The sequence below is a fragment of the Corvus hawaiiensis genome, chromosome Z, assembly GCF_020740725.1.
Source record: "Corvus hawaiiensis isolate bCorHaw1 chromosome Z, bCorHaw1.pri.cur, whole genome shotgun sequence".
In the NCBI taxonomy this organism is placed as follows: domain Eukaryota; kingdom Metazoa; phylum Chordata; class Aves; order Passeriformes; family Corvidae; genus Corvus; species Corvus hawaiiensis.
In genome coordinates, this window is record NC_063255.1 from 73,804,791 (window position 1) to 73,831,345 (window position 26,555).

The 26,555-nt window shown below is 45.4% G+C and overlaps 1 protein-coding gene across 4 annotated transcripts; it reads right to left on the bottom strand.

The window, feature by feature from the left end:
- Positions 1 to 2,090: 2,090 nt before the first annotated feature.
- MACIR (macrophage immunometabolism regulator) lies at positions 2,091 to 20,402 on the bottom strand. Of its 4 annotated transcripts, none has more exons than XM_048291003.1 (2): positions 20,244 to 20,402; positions 2,091 to 3,229 (listed from the first exon to the last, which is right to left on the bottom strand). In XM_048291003.1, the coding sequence occupies exon 2, from the start codon at positions 3,204 to 3,206 to the stop codon at positions 2,583 to 2,585; it is 624 nt and encodes a 207-aa protein (XP_048146960.1). In that variant the 5' UTR covers positions 3,207 to 3,229; positions 20,244 to 20,402; the 3' UTR covers positions 2,091 to 2,582. The 4 variants fall into 4 exon arrangements, with proteins under 4 accessions (XP_048146960.1, XP_048146958.1, XP_048146956.1 ...); XM_048291001.1 differs by having other exon boundaries at positions 2,091 to 3,227; positions 20,232 to 20,245; XM_048290999.1 differs by lacking the exon at positions 20,244 to 20,402 and adding an exon at positions 16,152 to 16,420 and having other exon boundaries at positions 2,091 to 3,227.
- Between the last annotated feature and the right edge of the window lie 6,153 nt (positions 20,403 to 26,555).

The following is a 26,555-nucleotide window of genomic DNA, read 5'->3' on the forward strand; positions in this document are numbered from 1 at the left end:
TGGGAGATAGGAGGGTGTGGGGGGGCAGTAGGCTCTAGCACAGCAGCGGCGGGAATGGGGATTGCGCAAGAACCCGGAGTAGGGGGAGGGGGGGGTGCAGGGAGAGGGGGAACATCAACAGGGATTGCGCAAGAAGCAGCTGGCAGGGGGGGAGAGCGGGTGTGCCGGCGCCTGCCAGGGTGTCAGGGCCATTTGCGGTGGGGGAAGGGGGGAGGGAGATTCCATTCTATGGGCGATAGCCTGAGGCGGTGCTGCGGATAGCTGCGTTCCGCCAGCGGCGAGAGGGGCAGATGCTGGCGGGGGACGTGACGCTTGTTCCGTGCCCCACGATGTGTGCACGGAGCTCTGCGGGACCGGTCCCGTGTTGTACCATGCTTGCTCCGTGGGTGCGGAGGGGGGCAGCGGCGGCAGGGCGGCTCGCTGGGACGGGGCTGCCGCGCTGGGGTGTGGGGGAGGCAGGACCGCATGGAGCAGGGACGCGGCAGGAGACTGGGACGCGGCAGAAGACTGGGACGCAGGGGCGTGGGGGGGGTTGGAGGCACCGCGGGCCGGTGCGAGAGGGGGAAGGGTGGTGTCGTGCGGGGAGGGTTGCGGGATACCAGGGGCGCAGGGAGACGGGGCTGGGGGCGGCTCAGAGGCATCCACGCCGGGGAGGGGGGATGAGTCTGGGATGGATCCCGCATGCGCTGCCTGGGGGGTGACAGCGGAACCGGGGGGGGCGAGCAGGGGGGGCCGGACACAGGAGGACCGCCGGGAACAGGGGATCGGGGAAGGGAAGTGGGGGGGCCGGCACCCCTGCCGGGCCAGGGCTGGGGCAGCTGGCTGGGTCCGCGCTCTGGCTGGCCATTGCCGGAGGCGGAGAGGGGGGGTAGAAGGGGGGGAAGGGCAGAGAAGGGGTTCGGCTGAGGGGGGGTTTTCGCATGACACGTTTTCACCAGTAAATGAAATAAACGAAAGAATTTTGAAACTGAGAGGTTTCCCGAGGCTTGAGAGGAATACAGTTTGTTTCCCACACTGTCCCAGAACGGATCAGAAAGAACAGAATCGGTGTTAGCTTCAGGGAAATTTAGAGATATCCAATTACTGAAAGATTTAAGATTTTTCTTAGAAAGAACACCCTTACAGAATTTAAAGTCAGATTTTAAGAGAAGAGTCAGGAGAAAGGGGTATAGGTCTCTCTCAGATTGGGAAAGGCTGGGTTTAGCTTGCCTATGTCCCATTTTAGCTCCTCCCTCAGCAGAAAAAAAGAGAGAAAAAAAACCCAAAGTAACTTAAAATGCGCGCAAGAGGAGAGCAGAGCCCCAAGTTTAAACTTACAAATCCCGTTTTCTGGTGGGGCTGGCTCCTGGAAAGGTCTGCTGAGGGGATGGTCTGGCAGTTCGATCCTCAGGGACTTTGTCCTAGGTGGGAGATGAGGGACTCGAACTGTTCCCGTCCGAAAGGCCTGCTAAAACGTAGGTCTGTCTTCAGAGGAGCAGCACACGAACGGCTGGTTCTGTCTTGGCGATCAAGACGCAGCTCGGGCCAGGTCCAGGTTCCAGGATCCAAGGCTGTTCGGGTGCCAGTTATTACAGCTGGTGGGGGGGTCCGAGGCTGTGACCCAGGAAGAGGTGACCGGTCCGGGGAGATGGTCCCGAAAGGAATCGCCTGCCCGGGGTCCGGTGTCTTCCTCTCAGCTGCTGGCAGAGGAGCCCTTGCAGAGGCTGTCAGCTCTTTAGTGATATCAGCTCGTGATTTCAGCTCAGCTCTGCAGGGCAGCCTCTAGGCCAAACCAGACCGGAGAGAGAGACGAGAGGACCCGTGTGGCTGGTTCCGCACAAAGGTAGCTTTATTGTGGGTTCCCTCCGGCGAAGGGAAGGCCAGGGACGAGAGCTCTCTCCTCTACAGAGGCAAGCTGGTCTTCTTTTATAGGGATACAGGGGATCAGCAAGGGGACCAATGGATTACAGAGGGTCTGGGATAGACCAGTGGGTTACAGAATGATCTGCATAGGGTCTCCCAAAGGATTGTGGGTCTACTTTTCCTCACCATGACTCAAAAGTCCTTTCCAGGGAGTCCTGCGGGGCGATTGCAAAATCTCTTATCTCAGCAGACATCCCTCCAGGGCAGTGGCTGGGCATATCCCACATTTTATTACAGAAACAAAAAGTAAAACCAAAAAACCTCCTTGAGTACTTATCCAAGAGCAGTTTCTAACATCAAGCCAAAATTAGCAACAACCAAGCAGACATCACCAATTTTTCAGTGCTGAAATACTGTAAATACTAGATCTAGCTGTACCAAAAAAAAAAAAACCAAAATCCCAAAAATCAAAAGCTTTTTTTTGTTAAAATGTGTCCAAAAAAACGTCCACCAGCTGCAGTCAAATCTGCATCAGAAGCTGCTTGCTCAGGAAAGATTTCTCTCTCCAATTATTTGTAACACATTGCATTGCTAAGACTGTATTCAAATAAATTCCTTTCTGGTAACACTGAGCTGATACAACCACCTACAATGTGGACAGTCATGTACACAGTACAACAGTGGATTTTTGCAGCAACAGAGAGAAGGTAAGAAACCATTTCTAAATTTGAGATGATAGCTCATGTACTATTCCTTGCAAACATACGATCCCCTCTAAGAGTAAGGTGTTGGAGCTGGTATTGTAGCACTTCCGTGTCAGCAGGTTCCTTAATGCTCATTTTGTCTAAATTGAGGTAGTCCAGGGATTTGGAATGAGCCCTTTTACCTTTCAAAAGACAGAGAGGCAGGGGACCATGAAATGCCTTGTAAGGTTCATATGGTAAAGCTTTATTGTATTTATCCCCTGAACTGGGCATCCGTCTCCTTCTCCTTCCATTTACTGCTGGGATTTCATATGGCTGGTAGTACCTACTTCTAGTTTTGTACAAGCGCGAGGAACGTGGAAGTCCTGAATCAAGATGTTTGGAGCCCAAGTTCGGACCAGATTCTCCTTTATTCTCTTCACCTCCTGTACACTTATGGGCTAATTTTAGCAGCTCCTCTCCAGTTGTGAAGCCAACCAGGTAGTTAGAATCCATGTGAAGGATCTGATATCCTGCGACTGTCCGCCGCATTGGTGAGCAGGGGGTGCTGGAACAGCGTGGCTTTTCTCCTTCCATCCTGCCTGCACAACTCACCTCTGCAAGGGGCACAGGGAAATTGGAGAGGGCAGTTCTGGACTCTCCATTCACATCAACTTCCATTTTAAACACAAAGCTTTGCTCCTAAAAATAAAACAGAGCTTGGTCAGAAAATGCAACACAAGGTGCTCAGAGAGGACCACAAAAATGGAATTTTGTATTACCCACAAGTCATAACCAATACTTGCCTATTCAGCCTTGTCTTACCTCTGCAGGGTGTCACATAACAGAACTATCACCAACATCTGTCTTTCAAAATTATCTTGGGTGGGTTTTTTAATAAAAGATACTATAAAGATACTGATAATTCTTAATAGCTAAAAACATACTTGAATACTACCATACACAGAAGTGGATCATCTCGCCAGATAATTTTTTCAGCCTTTTGGTGCATTTGATTCCTTGTAGTCCCTCACCTCTTGCAACATCTACATCCATTAGCAGATCCATAGCACCTTCCCCTGTATTTACTGCATAATTTGTCTATTGACAATAATCTTATTAAACAAAGCTTTCAAAAAACCTGCCTAACAGATACCACCTCGTTCAGGTATGACCGCAGACCAGACCTGATCTCCTGAGTGTACTGCAGTGCTTCCATCTTCCAGATGTGCAGACAGCTTGCTTTAAATTCAAAGAATGGCATCCTGGCTGTTCCACACCTGTCTGATTAGGTCATCAGCAATCGTCACCCACTCCTCAAGAAAATTCACCTATCACTTATTCACAATCAGCCAAACACACACTCTTTTATTCTAATAGGATTCTAATGTATTTCTAACAAAGTATACCGTGTTTAATGAATATAGCATTAGATTCTTATAAGCATCTTAAGAATACGCAATATTTATTTGTTTTTTTCCTATTTCTCTTGGAAACAGACTATTTTACCCTTCCCTCACAACTATTCCAAACACATTATTTGGTGCCTTTACAGACGCAAGTGCTCACTACAAGCTATTACCACCTCTAACATGGAAACGTATGGTCACCATCACAGCAAGTATACACCAGTAGATGCTAGAACACTGGGAAGCCTTCTTCTCATTTCTATTTTCAGCATCACATGGACCATTTCAGTGACACTGCTACTTCACAAAACAGAAAGGTCACATTTGTTTCCAAATCCATGCTTTCTTCATTGTCAGACTGTCACCTTTGCTCTAAACTGCAGCTCACAGCTCTGTAGTCAATATAGTTCACCAAAAAATTCAGCAGAGCTATGTCGTGTTTAAAGGCAACAAGACTCAAAGGAACGAATGTTAGCATCTAAGTGTTAAGCAGAAACAATTCTGAAATTCATTATACGTCACCCTAAACTACATTCAAAAGCTCAATAATATTTCACAAATAAGACTGACTTAAAACGTTCTTCCAAGAGTTTGCAAACTTTTAAAGCTACTACTTGCTGCCATTTTGAGGCTTAGAACATCACAGGCCAAGTAGCAAAGACAAACAAGGAAATACTTTATTCCATCTTCTGCAATTAGATATTACCGCAGGCCTGGGCCCTAGGGTATATCACCGTGTCCCGCAGCCATAGGGAGGAGGAGGAGGAGAAGATCCAGCAGGCAGGAATTGTGCAGCAAGACTGATTGATTTAATTATTTTACGAACTCTTTTATAGACTTTTTTCTTCATAGTCTAATTAGACAAAGGATCAGCCACCCCTTGGGGTGATTGGCTAAAATCCTAAAACATCCATTGTCAAAATATTTTCCTACTACACCATAAACAAGACTTTCCAAGGTTGCAGGTGGCTTGGTTGTTTACATAACTCTGCTACGTCTTCTGTGAGAGAGAAAAGTCTCTCATGGACTTAGAAAATAACAAGAAAATCCTCGCTAACAGCATTTTTGTACCTACAATTCCCCCTTTTTGTTTTATAAGATAACAACTCTACTATTAATCCTAAATAGAAATCTACATCAGTTATTAATTCTAAATATGTCCTTAAGGCTTTAACTATCTGACTCCATAACAAGAAATTTAAAGTTCAGTCTCTGCTGGTGGAAGAACCATCCGCCTGATGGTTGACATCTTGGTCATCATTAGAAGAGTCATTGGGCTGATGATCTACATTCTGGTCACCATTTGGATGGTTGGCGTTCTGGTCATCATTTGGAGGTTGCCTGTTCTGCCTCTGGTGCCGTAGGTCAGGGCGAACACCGTACCCCCAGTACGCCGTACCCCTGGGGTAGCCACTGTACCCCAGTATCTGTGGAAACGCAAGCATACCCACGACCCCAAACGTTAAGCTCATGCGGGCCTTCCCACTGGTTAGTGAGCAAATTCCGCACCCAGACTTTTGCCCGGGGCAGTTGTCTCTCGCCTGCAGACTGCAATGAGAGAAAATGATTCAGAATAACAGGATTATTTGAATTTTGTGGTACCGTAAGGTGATTAATTGTATACAAAGCTTTTGCTAGTCGGCTCTGTGGGGTTTCTCCATGCATTCCCCTTTTCTGTTTGTCCAAAACACGCTTCAAGGTACCATGAGCGCGTTCGACAATGGCTTGGCCAGTAGGAGAATGTGGGATACCAAAGGTATGGTCTACACCCCATAGGTGTAAAAACTGCTGCGTTTTCTCCGAGGCGTAGGCAGGACCATTATCGGTTTTCACAGAAGCTGGCACGCCCAGGACTGAGAAAGCCAATTTCCAATGGGCAATGACATCACGGCCCTTCTCTCCAGTGTGAGCAGTAGCCCACATAGCCGAGGAGAAAGTGTCAATAGACACGTGCACATATTTCAGCCGACCAAATTCTGGGATGTGAGTTACATCCGTTTGCCAAATCTGCAAGGCTTTTAGCCCTCTGGCGTTTACCCCTGCTGGCAAAGGCGCAGCGAGTCCGTGACAGTCAGCACAAGCGCTGACAATGTCGCGCACCTCGGTTGGCGTTAAATGGAACTGCTTCTGCAGGGTATGTGCACTTTGATGGAAGAAACCGTGCGATGCCTTGGCTTGTGCAATTTTGTCAGGCTGAGGCCCTACCCACGCAGGGTTGGCCAGCATGTCAGCCCTGGCATTGCCTTCTGTTAGAAACCCTGGTAAATTGGTGTGGCTTCGAATGTGCAGAATGTAACACGGATGCACTCGAGCCTGAATTGCAGACCACAAGGTTTGCAACAGTGAAAACAGAGCTGCATTGTTCAGCTCCTTCAGAAGTGAACAATCTAAGCGTTGAGTTATATCTGCTACATAAGCAGAGTCAGTAACCAAATTCAAAGGTTCCTGAGAGAATCATTGAAAAGCCATAATAACAGGCCTTAATTCAACTAACTGAGCAGAGTCTGACTCGGATTGGTGTGTTAATCAACCACTGAAAAGGCAGTGTAGGATACTGTGCGCCCTTACGCACAGTGACCACTGCTAAAAATTTGTCCCAATCTGTACGCCCCAAGCTGCCAACACGTCCCGTCCCCAAAGGTTAAGGGAAGTGGTACTAACATAAGGCCTAATTGTAGCTGTGTGCCCCTCTGAATCCTTCACCACCACAGGCCGTTCGCTTAAATAGCTCTGTGTGGTTCCTCCTAATCCTGCGATGGCCAATCCCACCGGGGCTAAAGGCCATGAGGGAGGCCATGCAGAGAAGGAGATGATCATTACATCAGCACCCGTATCAATCAAATCTTGAAGCTGAGTCCGGGGCGGATTTAAAAATTAATTTAGTTCTGTTTGAAGCATAGGTACGTGCTCTGGTAACCAAAAGCAATCAACTTGGAAAAGTAACCATGCAGAAGGGAAGGAGTCAGCAGTTCACTGCAGAATTATTACCCTCACTGCAAACCAGTACAAAGGAAAAATCACAGCAGAAAGCCTTCAAGCCAGCAACCCCCAGCCTAGTACTTCAGCCTGAAACTGCAGAACTCCCATTCTGTGCTGCAGTGTGAAGAACAGTATTAAAACCAATCTGTCAGACATTCGAAAGCAACGGCAGCATCAGAAGCTGGTGCCACAAACATCAAAAGCTCAAGGGAACAGCACTACTAGCTGGTGACAGGAATGAATGGCCAGCTCCATAAGCAAAGGTCCAAAACAACTCAGCATGTATGTGTTCAGCTGTTCCTTCCCAAGACTTTTAATGCCAGTTATTCAAGCGGCATACGGCTCCAATGTGATTTATATCCTTATCTGGGAAAAAAATAAAAAAGACAGAAGGACATTAACTAGAAGACTTCTATGAAAGAAAATAGAAAATAATTTGAGATTCACAGTGAGTGTAGGTACCATCACCTATGAACAGATACTTAAACCTTTTGACAGTATTTTTAGGACATTTCTACGGTTATAAAACTTCCGTTATGTTCACTGCTGTTTAGAAGTATAAGCTCATCAGTAATTCCCAGCATCAATTATAATACTGGAAAAAACAGTACTTGAGTTTAAAAAAATTACTTCTTCAGATCACAGCTAGCTTGTCTTCTTGCCTGTCAAACAGAATGACAACAGAGTGATGCCAATTCAAGGCAATTTGTAATTAAAGATTATTACTGAATCTAAGCAAGGAGACTAGGAACAAGATGGCATATCCTTTGCCACCGGTCCACATATTAAAAAAATACAGAAAATAACTGAAAATAGCAGTTACCAAGAGAATTCATTTGACCAATACCCACCAGAATGGCATCCAGAACAGAATTCACTTCAATGAGATTTTACAAGATTCTATCAATTCTCTTTGTATATTTAAACCAGGCCCTCCATATAAAGTAATCAGACCCAATCCAATACAGATTAACACTGAGAAAATTGTCTCAAACATAGAGCAGAGGAATAATGAAGATAAATACTACATTAACTACTAAAAATCACTGTATGACCTCAAAGAATACATTAATATTCTTGGGATAGTTCTTTCAGTGCAAAACCATCAAAATTTCCACACTTCACAAATATAAAGGCTTTCTGATTATTGAATCTTTCACAAAGTTGTCAGATATCATTCATATCCTTTTCATAACACGGGACAAATGAAAAATAGACATGCATGACACATTAGTACCTGGTATGACAATATATGCATCCTCTATCATTTACTGTTGAAATGACTTATCGCCATGTGCCTCGTTGCACTCAAAATCGTGTGTTTGAGTTTTTTCCCCGATCATGTTACTACTTCTTTAATATGTATTATTTACTGTGTTTCTGAGGAGAGAAATGCAACTTACAAAATACGAACTTTAATTACTCAGTATTTAAAGACAAAGAAAGATGAAGACAGGTTTCCCTTGATACTCCTATACTTTGTAGAAAGTCTGCATTATCTTGGAACCACTGTAAGTTACTCTTAACAAAATAACTGGTTCTCTGTAATTTCGCATTTCTGTTGTTACTTATTGCCTCAGCTAAAATGTGAAGTGATTTGACAACATGCCTTTTCTTTTCGATAAGCATTGAATTTCTGTCCATCCAGTAAAAATATTTTCTTTTTAAGAACTGATTTTTCCCCCTAGGTGCCAAGCCTGTAGGCAATACTATTAGTTAAGAATCACAAAGATATGTCACATTGATAAAATGATTGTAATTCCAGCAATGCTTACCTGTTAAACATCAGGAGTAAGTGAAATCACCCAGCATGTGTGAAGCTTTTAATTATTTCAATTGTCTATTTGTGAAGGGTAAAAAATAAGGACTACATCTTTCTCCTTGCAGTCTGAAGGGAATAAATTTTTGCTGTTCCTAGCAAGAAATTCCATACTACTCTAAGCTGATGAGAATGGAGGCAATATGAAATTGTTGCACCACGTAAGACAACATTCAGATGGAGTAACAACTAAGTGTACCACTGATTTACTTCCTCTAAATTACATGCAAGAAAATGAAATTATGCATAAGACATACACTATAATCCTACAATATTACAGCTGGTGGGGGGGTCCGAGGCTGTGACCCAGGAAGAGGTGACCGGTCCGGGGAGATGGTCCCGAAAGGAATCGCCTGCCCGGGGTCCGGTGTCTTCCTCTCAGCTGCTGGCAGAGGAGCCCTTGCAGAGGCTGTCAGCTCTTTAGTGATATCAGCTCGTGATTCCAGCTCAGCTCTGCAGGGCTGCCTCTAGGCCAAACCAGACCGGAGAGAGAGACAAGAGGACCCGTGTGGCTGGTTCCGCACGAAGGTAGCTTTATTGTGGGTTCCCTCCGGCGAAGGGAAGGCCAGGGACGAGAGCTCTCTCCTCTACAGAGGCGAATTGGTCTTTTATAGGGATACAGGGGATCAGCAAGGGGACCAATGGATTACAGAGGGTCTGGGATAGACCAACGGGTTACAGAATGATCTGCATAGGGTCTCCCAAAGGATTGTGGGTCTACTTTTCCTCACCATGACTCAAAAGTCCTTTCCAGGGAGTCCTGCTGGGCAGTTGCGAAATCTCTTATCTCAGCAGACATCCCTCCCGGGCAGTGGCTGGGCATATCCCACAACTCCCCCTTCTGTATTTATTAAAAAAGCATTCCCAGCAGCCTTTCTGCAGCAACGTAGGAGGCAAGAGAACATAAGTAACACAGTAATAATTACAATGAATACCCACAGAGCTCCCTTAATCAAAGATGCAATCCATCCCGTTATTCCCCATCGTCCAGAAAGGTCATTGACTACTTTTAGGTCATCAAGGCTGTGGTGAGGACAGCATCAATGTAGACACATTTCATCTTTGGGCAGGGATGGGGCTTCTGAGAGGGAATACAAGCAAGATTTGTTAGCTTTGTGGTGAGAGGGGAGGTTTTGGGGTTTAGGGAAGTTTGACAAGGGTTGAGGGAAGGGGATGTTCTGGGGTAACAAGGGGTGATAACATATAAACTAGGGATCAGTTTTTCCAGGCTGTGTCTGGCCTACGGCTTGACTTTTTGCTGTAGCTTCTTGCTCAGCTTTCTGTTTCGCCTGCTGCCGTGTGGTGGGACGATCTTTTTCCTGGTTGGTGGGCATCTGGCGACGTTTTCGTCTCCATGCCGAGCTGGTCTGGTTTTGTGGAGGTCCTATATTTGTCTCAGGAGAGTTCTTGGTGTTTGTGGTAGCAGTGTTTGTAGGGCCTAAGTATGGTTTAATGCTTTTTCCTGGGAACCACTTCGGGCCAGATGGTAGCTGGACACAGGCGTAGCCTCTCCCCTAGGTAATCAATTGGAAAGGCCCAGAGACCTGGTGTGTTTCAGGGTCCTTCACCAGCACTGCTGGCTTCTCCGTGAGCTTAGCTTGGGTTGAATTTGAGAAGTGGCGGAGTACTGGGGGGTCAGGCTCTGACGATGTACCATTTAGGAAGTTAATGCCATAGAGAGCCTTACAGAGTCTTTCAACAGGAGACAAGATTTCTGTTTCTCTCCGTTGCTGGCTGAGGACTCTTTTGAGGGTTTGGTGGGTCCTTTCTACGATGGACTGTCCTGTGGGATTGCTAGGTATGCCTGTCTTGTGTTTTATTCCCCATTGGTTGAAGAAATCTTTTAACTTGTGAGAGGTGTAGGCAGGCCCATTATCTGTTTTGATTTCTTCAGGGACTCCCAGGGTGGCAAAGGCAAGGAGAAAATGCTTGATGACGTGGATGGCACTTTCCTCTGCGTGGGCTGACGCAAACACTGCCCCAGAAAATGTGTCAACTGACATGTGCACATATTTGGATCTCCCAAAGGATGGGAAGTGGGTTACATCAGTTTGCCACAACTGGCAGCTGTTCAGACCACGGGGGTTGACTCCGGTACCCATAGATGGTATTTGGTAGTTCTGGCAGTTCGGGCACGTTGCAATGACAGCTTTTGCTTGATCTTTTGAAAGCTTGAACATTCTGACGAGTGCAGGAATGTTTTGGTGAAAAAATGCATGTGACAACTTTGCCTGGGCAAAGATGTCAGGGACGTTTGCAGTCTCTGCTGGCATGGCCAGTGCAGCTGCTCTCCTGTTGCCTTCAGCAATGGGACGAGGGAGGTCAGTGTGTGACCTCACATGCATAATGTAGTAAGGTTGTTTTCTGTGCGAGATTAAATGGATTAATGTAGAAACCAATTGGTATAGTTTTTGGTTGGAGACCTCCTTTAGAAAAGCATGTTCAGCCCTCATAGCTATACCAGCGACGTAAGCCGAATCTGTGACCAGATTAAAAGGTTCATCTTTAAACTTCTCAAAGGCTCTGACAACAGCTGCTAATTCAGCAATCTGTGGAGATCCCTCTACTATTTGGATATCAGATTCTCATTTCTGGGTATTGGGCTGTCTCCATGTCATGACAGACCGATGTGACGAACCATCAGTAAAGACGGTCAGAGCTTTAAGAGGTTTCCTACTTTGGATTAATTTTGGAATCAATTTAAAAGCTGCTTCACGGTAGAAAAGTCTATGTTTTGGCATGTGAACAGAAATTTGGCCTGTGTAGCTATCTAGGGCTAACTGGAGGCTCTCATTGGTCCGGAGCAACAGCCTCAGGTCTTCAGTAGTCAATGGCAAGTATATGCATGTGAACTCACACCCTGCAAGAGAGCGGAGACGAGTTCTGGCCTTTTTTATTAAATGAGCCATTACTTCTTGGAAGGTGGTTAATCTCTTTGTAGGTTGATGGCTTGTGAAGACCCATTCAAGTATCAGCAAAGGGTCTCTTGAGTTTAGGGTCCCATTGGAAGATCAGTCCATGGAAATGGGGAGCTTTACCCAAAACTGCAAACTGAAGAGGCAGGCTGGGTTCAACGCGATGGGCTTGGCGTGAAGACAGGGCTTCATGAACTTTAGTGATGGTATCTCGGGCTTCAGGTGTGAGGACGCATGGAGAGTCCAAGTCTTTGTTGCCGTGGAGGAGGTTGAAGAGGGGATCGAGGTCTTCATTTGTGACTCCCAGTAGAGGGCGTATCCAATTTATGGATCCACACAGGCTGTGTAAGTCCCTTAGGGTTTTAGGGTCCTTTTTGATGGAGAGTTGCTGGGGTACGATGGTTCTCTCACGGATCTGGAGGCCGAGGTAAGTCCATGGGCTGGAGTGCTGCATTTTGTCTTCACGAATCTCAAACCCTGCTTCTTCTATGGCTTCAACTGTCTTTTTAAGAGTTCTGTCCAAATAAGTTTTTTCTGATGCACAGATTAGTATGTCATCCACATAGTGGTAAATGACTGCTTCTGGAAACAGGCTCCTGATGGGGGATAGAATGTGGGCAACGTACCACTGGCAGATGGTCGGGCTGTTCTTCATGCCTTGTGGGAGGACGAGCCAATGGTATCTTCTGAGTGGGGCTTCATTGTTAAGAGAGTGGACGGAGAAGGCGAACCGTGGTGCGTCCTGGGGATGGAGCGGGATGTTAAAGAAACAGTCTTTAATGTCTATGATGGCCAGCAGCCAGTCTCGGGGCAGCATTGATGGTGATGGTAGGCCGGGGGGGCCCATGTCTTCAATGACCTCATTGATCTCTCGTAGGTCATGGAGTACTCTCCATTTGTTTATGCCGGGCTTTTTCAGTACAAAGACAGGGGAATTCCAAGGACTTGTAGTCTCAGTGATATGACCTTTGGCAAGTTGCTCTTCCACCAGGGCTTCCAGCGCGCTGAGTTTATCAAGGGGCCACTGCCTTGTCCATTTTGGGTTGTCAGTCTTCCAGGTGAGCGGGGGGGTAGATGGCAGCGTGCGTTTCTCAGCGGCCCCAGTCAGAAATCCTGGCTGGGAATGGTAAGAGTGGCACCCCACTGGGATAGAAGGTCTCTGCCCCATAAGGTGATGGGGGCCCTTACCACGAATGGTCGGGTGGTCGCTATCTTGCCCTCAGGTCCTTCAATGACAACATTTCGTTTGCTCCTCATGGATACTGCAACTCCACCAATCCCGGAGATCATACCTGCCACTGGCTCCAGTTCCCAATTCCCTGGCTACTCGGAGCAGGCGATGATGGTCACGTCTGCTCCGGTGTCCAGCATCCCTGGGCGGTAAACCCTCTCTCCTTTACAGAACAAGCTGCACTCAATGGTCGGTTTGTTTGAGCCCACAGTCTCTATCCACATTGCTGTAGGATTGAGGGGAAGCTGTTCTGGGCGGTTCTGTGGAAGTAAAAAAGCTTGAGCAATTGGTGTTCCCTGTGGGAGAAAGAAAGGTGTGTCCGTGCAGCAAAGCTAGACAAGAATCTCTTGTCCAGGGTGCACTGTTTGTATCTCAGGTAATACAAAGAGTTGTTCTGGACCATGGATGGTATCGCTTAGGATAAGAATGTCCCATGGGCCGTCATGTGGTCCATACTTTCCTGTGGGAATACGATAAAAACGCTTGTCAACAAAGTTAATTGGCAGTGATGTTACCAGTTGGCGTCTCGTTCCGATCGGTAGCGCTCCGTGTGTTGGATCCTTCTCATGTGTTCTGGGATCGCCTGGGATGATGGTGCCGGGCGAGGTCCAGCTGTCTGCTCTCCGTGGTCCGATGTGGAGTTCACAGCTGCGGTGGGGTAGCATGGCCTTTGATTTGTTGTCTGGGCGCGGGGCCTTGACACCACGCTCCGATAGAAGATTTTTGGATGCTGCTGGTGCTGTTGCTGTCTCTGGTGCCTTTGGTAGGCAGCACGATGGTCCTGGGTGGGTGACCTTTGTGGGCAGTCTTTTATAAAGTGTCCAAGTTCGCCACAATAGAAACAGCGGGCATTCTCCTTAGAGACTGCTGCAGCAAATGCACCGGAAACTCCTCTGTGATGCCTTTTACAACTGCTTGGGTCATTGTGTTCTCTGTGGATGTGTGTCTAGTACAGGTCTCTATCATTTGTTCTATTGTGGGTTCTGTGTCCATGGGTAGGGTCCTCAAGATATTCTTACATTGTTCGTTAGCATTTACCATGGCAAGTTTGCCCAAAAGTTCTTTTCGTCCATCCGGATTCTCTATCTGTTTCTCTAAGCTAGCTTTCAAACGATCAACAAACTGAATGAAGCTTTCATTTGCTGGCTGTTTGATGTTACAGAAATATTGTGTAGGAACAGAATCATCAGGGGTAAGAAACAGCGATGTCTTAGCTGCAATAACTATGTCTTGTAATGCTACTTCAGGTAAGGTTGTAGCTTGATCTAAGGGTTTTTGGAGGTCACCTTCTCCAGCCAGTTGTTCTATTGTCCAATCTGTCTGATTTGCATCTTTAGCGTAAGTGTCAGACAGTGTTTTTAAGTGTCTTTTCCAATGCCTTTCCCATAACATATATTTGGCAGGGGATAGGATGCAGTTAATAATGTTTTTAATATCATGTGGTACTAATGTATAGGCAGAGAAAGTGGCTTCCAATAAGTTTCTAAAGAAATGTGACCCTCTCCCATGGTCTTTTGCTGCCTTGCTAAGCTCTTTGATTTCTTTGTATGGGATAGGTTCCCGTGTTTTTGTAGATGGACCACCTCTCCTCCCTCTCCCTATAATGATTAGAAAAGCTGAAATTTTCTGAGCCAACTCCCAATCCCCCTCTTGGTTCGCTTCCCTGCATATCTGTGCCCATCGATCTTCAGATTCAGAGTCAGAGCTGCTGCTACTGTCATCTGAACAGGATGGATAGGCTGTGGCAGGGCAGGGCTGGGACACAGGGGGCGTAGCGCGGCGTTTTTGAAATGCCGGCTCTGCTTTACCCAGGGCGGGAATGGTGGGAGGTCGGGGGTTGTTTGAGGGGTGCGAAGTGGTCCTGTTATGGCAGCACGTGGGTGGAGAGGTTGTACAGCAGGAGGTCGTTTGGGGGGTCGGGTTACAGGTAGTTCCGGTTTTGCAATTCCATGTGGAGTCGGGGTGGGAGATAGGAGGGTGTGGGGGGGCAGTAGGCTCTAGCACAGCAGCGGCGGGAATGGGGATTGCGCAAGAACCCGGAGTAGGGGGAGGGGGGGGTGCAGGGAGAGGGGGAACATCAGCAGGGATTGCGCAAGAAGCAGCTGGCAGGGGGGAGAGCGGGTGTGCCGGCGCCTGCCAGGGTGTCAGGGCCATTTGCGGTGGGGGAAGGGGGGAGGGAGATTCCATTCTATGGGCGATAGCCTGAGGCGGTGCTGCGGATAGCTGCGTTCCGCCAGCGGCGAGAGGGGCAGATGCTGGCGGGGGACGTGACGCTTGTTCCGTGCCCCACGATGTGTGCACGGAGCTCTGCGGGACCGGTCCCGTGTTGTACCATGCTTGCTCCGTGGGTGCGGAGGGGGGCAGCGGCGGCGGGGCGGCTCGCTGGGACGGGGCTGCCGCGCTGGGGTGTGGGGGAGGCAGGACCGCATGGAGCAGGGACGCGGCAGGAGACTGGGACGCGGCGGTGTGGGACGCGGTGGGTGGAGGGGGTCGGAGGCACCGCGGGCCGGTGCGAGAGGGGGAAGGGTGGTGTCGTGCGGGGAGGGTTGCGGGATACCAGGGGCGCAGGGAGACGGGGCTGGGGGCGGCTCAGAGGCATCCACGCCGGGGAGGGGGGATGAGTCTGGGATGGATCCCGCGTGCGCTGCCTGGGGGGTGACAGCGGAACCGGGGGGGCGAGCAGGGGGGGCCGGACACAGGAGGACCGCCGGGAACAGGGGATCGGGGAAGGGAAGTGGGGGGGCCGGCACCCCTGCCGGGCCAGGGCTGGGGCAGCTGGCTGGGTCCGCGCTCTGGCTGGCCATTGCCGGAGGCGGAGAGGGGGGGTAGAAGGGGGGAAGGGCAGAGAAGGGGTTCGGCTGAGGGGGGGTTTTCGCATGACACGTTTTCACCAGTAAATGAAATAAACGAAAGAATTTTGAAACTGAGAGGTTTCCCGAGGCTTGAGAGGAATACAGTTTGTTTCCCACACTGTCCCAGAACGGATCAGAAAGAACAGAATCGGTGTTAGCTTCAGGGAAATTTAGAGATATCCAATTACTGAAAGATTTAAGATTTTTCTTAGAAAGAACACCCTTACAGAATTTAAAGTCAGATTTTAAGAGAAGAGTCAGGAGAAAGGGGTATAGGTCTCTCTCAGATTGGGAAAGGCTGGGTTTAGCTTGCCTATGTCCCATTTTAGCTCCTCCCTCAGCAGAAAAAAAGAGAGAAAAAAAACCCAAAGTAACTTAAAATGCGCGCAAGAGGAGAGCAGAGCCCCAAGTTTAAACTTACAAATCCCGTTTTCTGGTGGGGCTGGCTCCTGGAAAGGTCTGCTGAGGGGATGGTCTGGCAGTTCGATCCTCAGGGACTTTGTCCTAGGTGGGAGATGAGGGACTCGAACTGTTCCCGTCCGAAAGGCCTGCTAAAACGTAGGTCTGTCTTCAGAGGAGCAGCACACGAACGGCTGGTTCTGTCTTGGCGATCAAGACGCAGCTCGGGCCAGGTCCAGGTTCCAGGATCCAAGGCTGTTCGGGTGCCAGTTATTACAGCTGGTGGGGGGGTCCGAGGCTGTGACCCAGGAAGAGGTGACCGGTCCGGGGAGATGGTCCCGAAAGGAATCGCCTGCCCGGGGTCCGGTGTCTTCCTCTCAGCTGCTGGCAGAGGAGCCCTTGCAGAGGCTGTCAGCTCTTTAGTGATATCAGCTCGTGATTCCAGCTCAGCTCTGCAGGGCTGCCTCTAGGCCAAACCAGACCGGAGAGAGAGACGAGAGGACCCGTGTGGCTGGTTCCGCACAAAGGTAGCTTTATTGTGGGTTCCCTCTGGTGAAGGGAAGGCCAGGGACGAGCTCTCTCCTCTACAGAGGCAAGCTGATCTTCTTTAGGGATACAGGGGATCAGCAAGGGGACCAATGGATTACAGAGGGTCTGGGATAGACCAGTGGGTTACAGAACGATCTGCATAGGGTCTCCCAAAGGATTGTGGGTCTGCTTTTCCTCACCATGACTCAAAAGTCCTTTCCAGGGAGTCCTGCTGGGCAATTGCAAAATCTCTTATCTCAGCAGACATCCCTCCCGGGCAGTGGCTGGGCATATCCCACACTACAAGCCTTAAGAAAATAGATGAATTTACATTACTGAATTAATAAAAGCTACTGCAGTTAACTTCAGAATGTAATGTAAAACAACAGCCTACAAAATAACTAGTAAAGGGTCTGTGTATGGGGGGGCGGGGGGGGAAGGGTGGTGGTGTTCTTGTCAACAGGTAAATTATTAAGCCATTCAGCTACTCAGTGTACCAGGCAATAATACCACATGGCTTACATAAAACTAGGATTGACAAAATGTTCTTTTTAAAAAGATGAGTACATCAATTTCTACCAATACGTTCCTACTTCAAGTTGCAGTAACCATTCTTAAAATTCTTGTTATTAATGCAATTTTAAACAGAAAACTATTATGATCCAGAAAACCACCTTTTAAAATTGAAGACAGTCAGAAGTGCACTACTGAGGAACCACAACTAGCAACACAAGTGACTAGCTCAGACCAGATCAGCATGACAGAGCATACAATTTACAAAGAAAAGAGACAGATGGAATGCCAAGAGTCTGACCAGACTAATGAATTTTGTATAAGCAGATGTAGCAAGCAGGAAAAGCGAAAGAAAATAGTGGGAAAGAAGGCCATTTAACTCTTAACATCTCTCTGACAAGCAATACTAGATGGAAGTGTTTAACAGACAGTAACTTCTCTGAAATATTTAGTCTTCCACAATGCGACTCCCTTGCTGGACTGAATCACAGACAAACAATTCCTCTTCACTTGGTCAGTAAAATGATGCTCCTGGAGAGCATAAGGTGGTTGTTTACCATCCTGACTCATAAAAAAATGAAACAGTGAGATACATGTAAAGAAGTTGATACATATTGTAAAACAAGTAATTTTTATTCTTTTTTGGATTAGTAAGTAAAAGAATGTTTCCCTTATTTCTGTATGCAGCTATGCATTTTTACTTTTTGATCTTCCATCTTTTCATCAACTAAAATCTAAGTTTCATTTCTGAAGTTCTTCTAATTTTCATGTTAGCCCACGTGGGAAGACACCCAACAACCTGACTTGTCAACAAAAAACTAAGCTGCCTTTTAAAAATAAGAGGTAGAAACCAACAAGCAAAAGCAGAGTGGTTTAAGTATTTCAGGTTTCACCAAATAAATACTGATTTCTTTTCTTTAAAAACCAAAGTGGGACTACGGGTCTCCACTGTTTTTGTGTTAGAGAAGAAATTCATGTTGGGTAATATTCTATACTTACAAGTCTGACAGTGCCGCTCTGGAGACATTATTTTGAAATTATCAGCCTAAATCATACTATATTCAGCCTGTGACTACAAACAGCTATTCAAAGAAAGATACTTTAAAAACAGACCTACTCACAGATATTATGAAAAATATGTTTAATCAATGCAATTTAGTTTTTTCATTTTTTTTAACCGAAGCACTGTAAGTCACTAGTTCTTCATCCTAACTTGCTACGATCTGCAGCAAATATTTAGATATTTGGTGGAAAGGCTTCACATTCACTTATACTATCCACATTGCTGAAGGTCACTTTCTCAAGCTCACTAGAGTAATGTATGTAAAGGCTTTAAAGTTTTGCTGTCTGCCTGCTTCTCAAATGCTCCTTCTCTTACTTACATGCTGCTTAAAAACAAGTGGACTGAAAAGTATGGAATAATAATTAATAAAAGCCCAACAGTACATGCAGTTACAGTAAATTTCTATTACACTTACAACTAGTGCAAACAGAAGTCTTCCTTCCGGAACACTTAGAACGTTGTGACTCATCTGACTTTGCCATAACATACCACATTTGCATATGATTATATATGCCCAGTGGCCAAGCCAGCAACATAAGGCTGGTCAGAGAAGAGATTGTATAGAAAGCCACACTATAATGTCAGTACTCTTACTCAAGAGCTTAATTTCAGCAATTGCACTGCTACTGCCTCATTTCCCTGTGCTTCAAAGCCACTGAGAGAACCCCCCTCCTCCATCTTCATTATCCTAACAAATACTCTTCCTCAACGGGGAAAAAAACCAACTGAAGCAAGCACACCCAGCCAGATGGAATATGGTTCAAAATACACCCAGAACAGGAGGGTGGTGGGAGGAGCAGCTTTCTGACATCGATTCATTTCTGCATGCAGCTATGTATGCACACACGTATGACATCCTGGCCCACTCTAGAGAACACAGTAACAAAGACATGTTTATAAGAAACATTTGTTAGTGTTCATCATTTTCTGTTTTCTTTATAATAGATAATACATTTATGCTAGGCAAAATCCCTATATAAAACAGCACATAAATAATATATACAGAGAATTAAAATCTGAGATTGTTTTCCTGCATTCTGCAGACCACTCAAAACAGCACTGATACTGCTCAGAGATACTCTCCCAGTAAATGTGCACAGACAGACCTGGCAAAACATGCCTGCTAATAAACTAATGCAGCTTAGCAAGTTTCATACTCTGTGAAGTAACACGTTAATGCACCTTTGAGAGCACAACGGCAGTCAGTGAGCATCACAGGCCAAACCCTGAATATTTAGACAAAACTCTGAGTTTCCATCTAGTCTTCACTAAGCAAAATTTATTACAAAGAAATATAAAGTTACCCACAGAAGGCTGTGCACTAGTGCACGTTCTTACTGCCAGAATCAATAATAAGGTCATATTCAAGTTTATCACTTGCCTGAAAGTATGGGGCTGCCAGTGGCTTTAAGCTGCGACTGAGGAGATAGTTATGCATACTAAATACATATAGACACTAATACTAGATACAGGTGGTAACAGGTAAATTCTGGGCTTTTCCACCGCTTACACTGTCACCCGTCGGGTGCCACGGAGAGCGCACAGCAGCAGCTCAGCGCAGGCTCCAGGCCCTGCATGGCAATTCCCTGGCTTTCCGGCACACACGGCGATCGCCACCAGCATCCTGGTCTCCTTCCACGGCTGCCGGGCAGCTCCTGCCTTGCTCCTCCCTACCGGCTCAGCCCCTCCGCACCCGGGGCCGCAGGGCGGGAGCCGGGGCCTGCAGGAGCGCGGGGCCGCCGCTCACAGCACGGGACCTAGCGCTGCCCGGGCACGGCCCGCCCGGCCCCTCAGCCCGCGGGCCCCGCGGCCGCTGCGAGCGGGCACAGGCACCGCCGCTCGCGGGAGGCCAGGTCCGCACCCTGCGGCTCCCCAGGCCCCACCGCCTACCCCGCACGGCTCCCGCCCCACGGTCCCTCCCTGGGCCCATCCCACTCCGGGAGCTGACGGCAGGGCCAGAGGCCTCGAGGCCGGGGCTTCATTCCCGCCCGCTCCTACCTGCGGCCCGGTGCGGCCCGGTGCGGCCCGCGCGGCAGCGGCTGCCAGGGGCGGCGTGCAAGGCGCTCCGGTTCCCCGGGCCCGCTTGGCGCCGGGCTGAGGGCGGAGCGCGGCGATGGCTCCGTTCGGTGCATCCCGGCCGTTCCGAGCTCCGCCTCCCTCCCCGACCTGAGCCTCGGTGTCTTCCACCAAACCCACCTGTCCCGAGCCTGGCTTAATAAACGTTAGTCCCCCCGTGCAATTTCCCGTCGTACACAGCTGTAAGAATGGATCAAGTCACCATCTCTTGGTGACTTTCTCATCACGGGAATATCACCCACCTCCGTGGTATTTCCACACTGCCTACAAAGTTTGAATGCTGACTAGATAACAAACCTTTAGTAATGGGTTTTGCCAATAACCAATTAGATCATTTCTCTATTGCATTTTGCCGATTAAGCAAAGATGCTATTACTGCAGCGAACCTAGCAAACAATTGCATAACTTGGCTTCTGCAAGTTAAAGGGAAGAGGAAGAAAAAGTGTGATGTCGTAGTCCTCTTTTTCCAGCTCTACCACACAGCTCTTAAGCTAGGTTTTGTTTCTGAAGCTGGGTCTTTAAGGACACGCTCTTGAACACGCAGCTGAAGTTTATTACTCTCATTAGGAAGACATGGATGACCCCAATACAAAGGCCACGTTCTGTTCTCCCTTTAGTCCCAATGGTCATGCCAAGAAAGTTGCACATGAACTGGTCTCGAATTGCGTCAAAGGATGTCGGTATTCCATACGCACCCAGTCTAACCACTGTGCTCCCAAATGCTTCTGGAATGGGTGTTTCTTGGAAATTCTCAGCTAGAACAAACAACAAAGAAACAAAACGCTAAGTTTTACAAGGAATTTTAATTACAGGCTCTGCAAGTCCTTAAAAGTCATTGGGTTTGTGTGAAAAACACGGGTCACAATCTTGATGATTTAATACATTTATTAAACACTGAACCAATTAACTGAAACATATACGATTGGAAACCTCTGCAGCAGTCTGCCTAGCACAAAACAAAACACAGCGCTGAACACACAGACACGACCAAACGCACACCCACACCCTAGCGTTATACATTTTATACCCAAAGCCCCGCCCTTAGACCGCCCACTGCTCCACCCACCAAAGTCTTTGGGATTGGCTAATTGATGTCTTGGGTATCTTGAAACGTTGAATCCCTGCAGTTATTAATGAGCAAACAACCAAGTCCATTAACAAGCCATCCTAATTATAATCAATTCCTTCCCTCCCACCGATTAATTCTTTATTGAATGCGAAAACCACATCCCAGAATTCATTTATAACAGTTTGCAAGATCACAGAAGTGTTCTAAGAACTAAATTAATAAATTTAGCACAACATGGGGAATGTATCTGGTCAACCAGTAGTCTAAGAAAAGGAACCTGTAGTGTAATTCAGGGGCATTATGATGCTCCATGTTGCTGACAGTACACAAACCCCTTTGCTTCATGTTGACACCTGTAATACAAGCTTGAGTGGGAAATCCCATCTTCCTATGTTGTCCTGAGGTATAAATGAGGCTTGCTGTAAGATCTTGTGAGTTAGTGTATCACAGCTTTCTCCCAATGAACATCCTCCCAACAACTTCTGCTCTTCCTGTCAACTGCATTTTCAGTCAGACTCTGAAATGGAGTTCCAAGGAGCAGAGGGCAGGCAGCAGTAGTTACAGACTTTAGGAGACAACAGGGGATGATCGTAAATGCTTGGGGATGATCATAAATGTGTTCTGACTACATAAATGTTTAAAAGAAAACATGTTTTACAGATTAGCAGTCCTGTCCCATCATGTGCTCCCCTCCTCCCTCCAGATGTTTTAGTATTTAATTAGCTGTAAAATTAACTAACATTTATCACACTGACAGAATTAACATGGTGCAAAACTTTTAAATTCCTAGGCAGAAAAAGAAAGGCAGATCCTGAAAACTTCTCCTAAAGCTAGTACTCAAATTCCATACCAAATAGTTGAAAATGAACCTACCATTTCCTAAATCCCCATCATTTACAAAGTTTTGCATTTTCAATGCAATCATGCTGTTAAGATTTTCCCAAGATAAACTACTGTATTTCATTGGTTTTTTGCTATGTTTATCCAGCCATCCAAGATTTTATATGGAAAATGAAGATACTTTAGAAAACTCGGGCTTTGTTTTCCCAGGTAAGATCTGATTAACTTTTTATGTCTGCCATAACACAGAACAAAAGAGACCATTACAAGCCATTTTCTCTGCATCATCCTAGCCAGAACATGAAGCACCGACATCTCAGAGTGTCTGTGCTCATCAGTAGCTTCCCACATCAATGACAGTCAGTTAGAATGAGAATACAAAACAATTTATAAGTAAACACAATATTAAAGATAAAATACACAGAAAACGGCTTAATTTCTATTCTTCTCTTCAAGCTCTTCCTGATTTATTATCCTTAGAGTGCTTTTATAAAAGGCTTATTTCTCTCGCTATTCCTATATTCCATATTTGTACATTGGAAACTGCTATGGTGTTTTCAGCATTAGTGAAGTTCTTAAATTGCTCAGCTGAAAGCTGAACAATTTAGAGAATATTTACTCAGTGTGTTTCTTTGGTTCTCTGTAAATGGATTTAATTCCAAAGCTTAGTCAGACAAACATTTTTATTAAATACTCACTTTCCTTTCCCTTATGAAGAATTGTAGCCATTACTTTGAAAATCTGATTTTTGCTGGAAATCCATAGCCACATTCAGGATAAAAAACAAGGAATTTGAGAAGGGGCAGGGAAGAGAAAAGCAGCTCTGAGGGTATGGCTGATGTGGCAGAATAACAGTATACTGGAGAAAAAAAAAGGAATATTTTTATATTAAGAGACAAAGAAAGAAGTATTACCTATTGCCATATAACTTGCAACTTTTGCCATCCAAACTCAAAAGTCATTTAGTCATATCTTAAAGGAGTATTTGGCTAAGTTAAAAACATTACAGTGAAAATCTACTTAAAACCTAAAGAAAATTTCTTAAGAACATCATTTAATAAAATCCCATCTTAATTTTTTTTATATAACAAGTTAAAAAATAATTTTAGTAAGTGTGAAAAGCATCCCTTGATTTACTTATTGGGCCAAATTCACTTTTTTGCCTAATTACTCTGATTTCAGCTGGAATAATGGCTGTTTAAGCAAGGCTGAATTTTGTCCGATGGACACAAACACAGGAAATATGAAAAAAGTGGTGGGTTTAGAGCTTTCTGCATTTTGCAGATCTTCAGTTAGTACCAGCTCTGATTCAGAGCAGCTGAAAGCAATGAACAAAATGATTTAACATAGTAAGACACTCTGTCCTACACCATGAGATCTAAAAGTTACTGGGAAAAGGAAGTGAAGTTTTGGACTAGTCTTTAATAAAATCTGCACTTAGTGTGCACGTGTATAGGAAGAGGCAAAGAAAATACTTGCCAGTGTTGCTGTAGGTCTGTTAACTGAACCTAAGGAAGTTTATCAAAGTCAAAACTGTACATTGTTTAGGAGCAAGAGAAGTGATGAGGACGTCTATGCCTGGACCTGGTTGCTCACAGAGTTGGTGCAGTCTCCATCCTTCAAGGCTCTCAAGCCCAAGGCAGATTAAGTGACCTAGTCTGGTCTCACAAATGACCCTGATTTGAGCAAGACATAGGATAACAGTCCTCCTGAGGCCCTTTCCATCCTGAGTTACCGTGTGTTCCTATGATCCTTGTTTAACCTAACTGCTTTTGGGTTGAATGCATAGCCTATGTTGAGGCTAAAATGTATGGCAATTAAGAATAGAATAGAATAGAATAGAATAGAATAGAATAGAATAGAATAGTTCAATTGGAAGGGACCTACAATGATCACCGTAGTTTAACTGCTTGACCATTTCAGGGCTGCCCAAATTTAAAGCCCGTTATGAAGGACTTTATCCAGATGCCCGTTTTTAAGGCACCGACAGGCTCAGGGTATCAACCACCTCTCTAGAAAGCCTGTGCCAGGGTTTGACCACCCTCTCAGAAAAAAAAAAAGCTTCCTAATGTCCAGTCAGAACCTCCCCTGATGCAGCTTTGAACCATTCCCACACCCCCTGTTGCTGAATTGCAGGGAGAAGAGCTCAGCACCACTTCCCCTCCTCTGGGAGCGGAACAGAGCAATGATGTTGCCCCTCAGCCTCCTTCTCTCTAAACTAATCAAACCCCACCACTCCTTGCAGAACAGACCTCCCAGCTCTTCTGCCTGCTTGGTTGTCTTCCTCTGGATGTCTTCAGGTGCCTTGGCATCATTCTTAATTTTTGCGGGCCAGAGCTGCACACAGTTTTAGCCTGTATTTACTTACTCATAAATAATACTGAAGCAAAAAAAGGCAAGAATCTCCAGGTTTTTGCTTTTTCTATTTCAAATACAATGTCATTTCAGTCTTTTGAATTCTTTTGGGTTTTTTCCTTTGTTTTCCTTTCTACTTTTCAGTATTTGCAACTTCACATGTTCTGTGCAACTGCTCTTTAAAAATGTCTAGAGTCTCTTAGTTTAAATTCATAAAGTTCAAAATACTTTCCAGAGCAGCCTTTTAAAATAATTTATGGAAGCTTTACATGTAATTTTAAAGTCTAAATATATTCCGAGCCGTCATCCAAAAGGGAAATGAAGAAGCTATCAAGAGTCTGAAGACAAGTAAGACAGGAAGTCTGAACGGACTTATACTCAGATTTTAAAAGATTCACGTTTTAGTACTTGTGTTAGTATTATTTGTATGCAACAAATAATCTTATTAAATAAAGGAACAGTTATTCCTTCTTCTGGAGAGATGAAATAGGATATTTAGTAAAACAGGTGTACCCAGACCAAAGAAGCATGTCACCCAATTACGTTGTCTTCCCTCGTCAGTGACTTTTCTCTCTTTGACTGAACAGGATGGAGATCTGTAAATTCTCATTTTTTGAACTCTGGATTAGAAGTCTATTTCTATATACTGCATTCATACATTGTGTGGCACAGTGACAACTTTTTAATCCAGTCTATTTTTTTTTTTTTTAAGCAAGTTCACTTTAGAACTGTTTTTCTATCAAGGTAGAATTTAAGCTTCCTGTAAGGTCTTTTTTACACTAGCTTCTACCTTTTATGATATGGATGTTCTCTGTATTTAGTACATTCTCCTCCTCCTAGGCCCACATTTGATGCCATTCACACACTCACACATTCTCTTTATACATAAAATATTTAGCCTGTTTTTTTATTCAACATCTGTTTTCCACAGTAATACTCTGGACTGCTTTGGTGTTACACCAGTTCTGTATTTCAGAGCACAAGATGGTTGTTTTTAAGGCTAAGTGAGGGAATAAAAAAATTAGTATGTAAAAATACTCAATGAAATTTGTCCTCCTCACAAAAGCATGCAAAATGAAAACGATTATTTAGAAAGAAAAATAAAAGAAACATGAACTACTAATAGAAAGTACACTTCTTTTCTTACACTGCTTCTTGTAGACTTGACTTTTTGCAAAGTTTTTGCTATTTTTTCGTTATAAAGTTACTCATGAGTCTGTCAAAAATAAAATTGCTGTTAACTGATAAAGAAAAAATACAGGAAATATAAAGGAATATTATGCTTCCATCTATGTTAGATGACAGAAAGTAGTCTTAAATCCATACATTCTGCCACTTGTCTATTGCACTGAAATGTGTTTTAAAAATCTTTGTTACATCTCTTCTGCCATCATCCTTTGAACTGTTTCTGCTGATATTGTTCAATGTATGATCATTATTTTTGATATACTATTATATAATAATATGTATAATTATTTCTTGTATGCATATGTCCCTAGGCTTGATTATATGGTTTTCTACAAAACTGAACTGTGGAAGCACATCTGCTTTCCCTTAACAACTTCTATGTGCTTGGATAATTACATAACTGAAATTTATTTATTAAAATAAAGAATCATACAACATAAAACAGTATTTAAATTAATTTTAGGAGTTTTCACACACATTTTTTTGGTTTGGTCTGTTTTGTAATGATGCTTCATTTTTGAAGAAATGCTAAGCTAAATAATTACTTAAACTACATTGCAGGGTGATAGTATTTTGGGAGTTACACTCATATTTGACCACTGATTTTCTGTAACCATGTTCTCTGACCTCTGTCAAATCTGGTTGGAATAGGATGTACAGTTCAAAAAGTTTGTGAGAGACAGTGCTATTGCATAAAGAAACTGAATTAAAAATAGGTTCAAAACTGTGCAGTCCATGTTGTGTCCTATTGTCAAGTCTCGCTAGGAAGTAGAAGAGCACTCACAGTGGTTCTG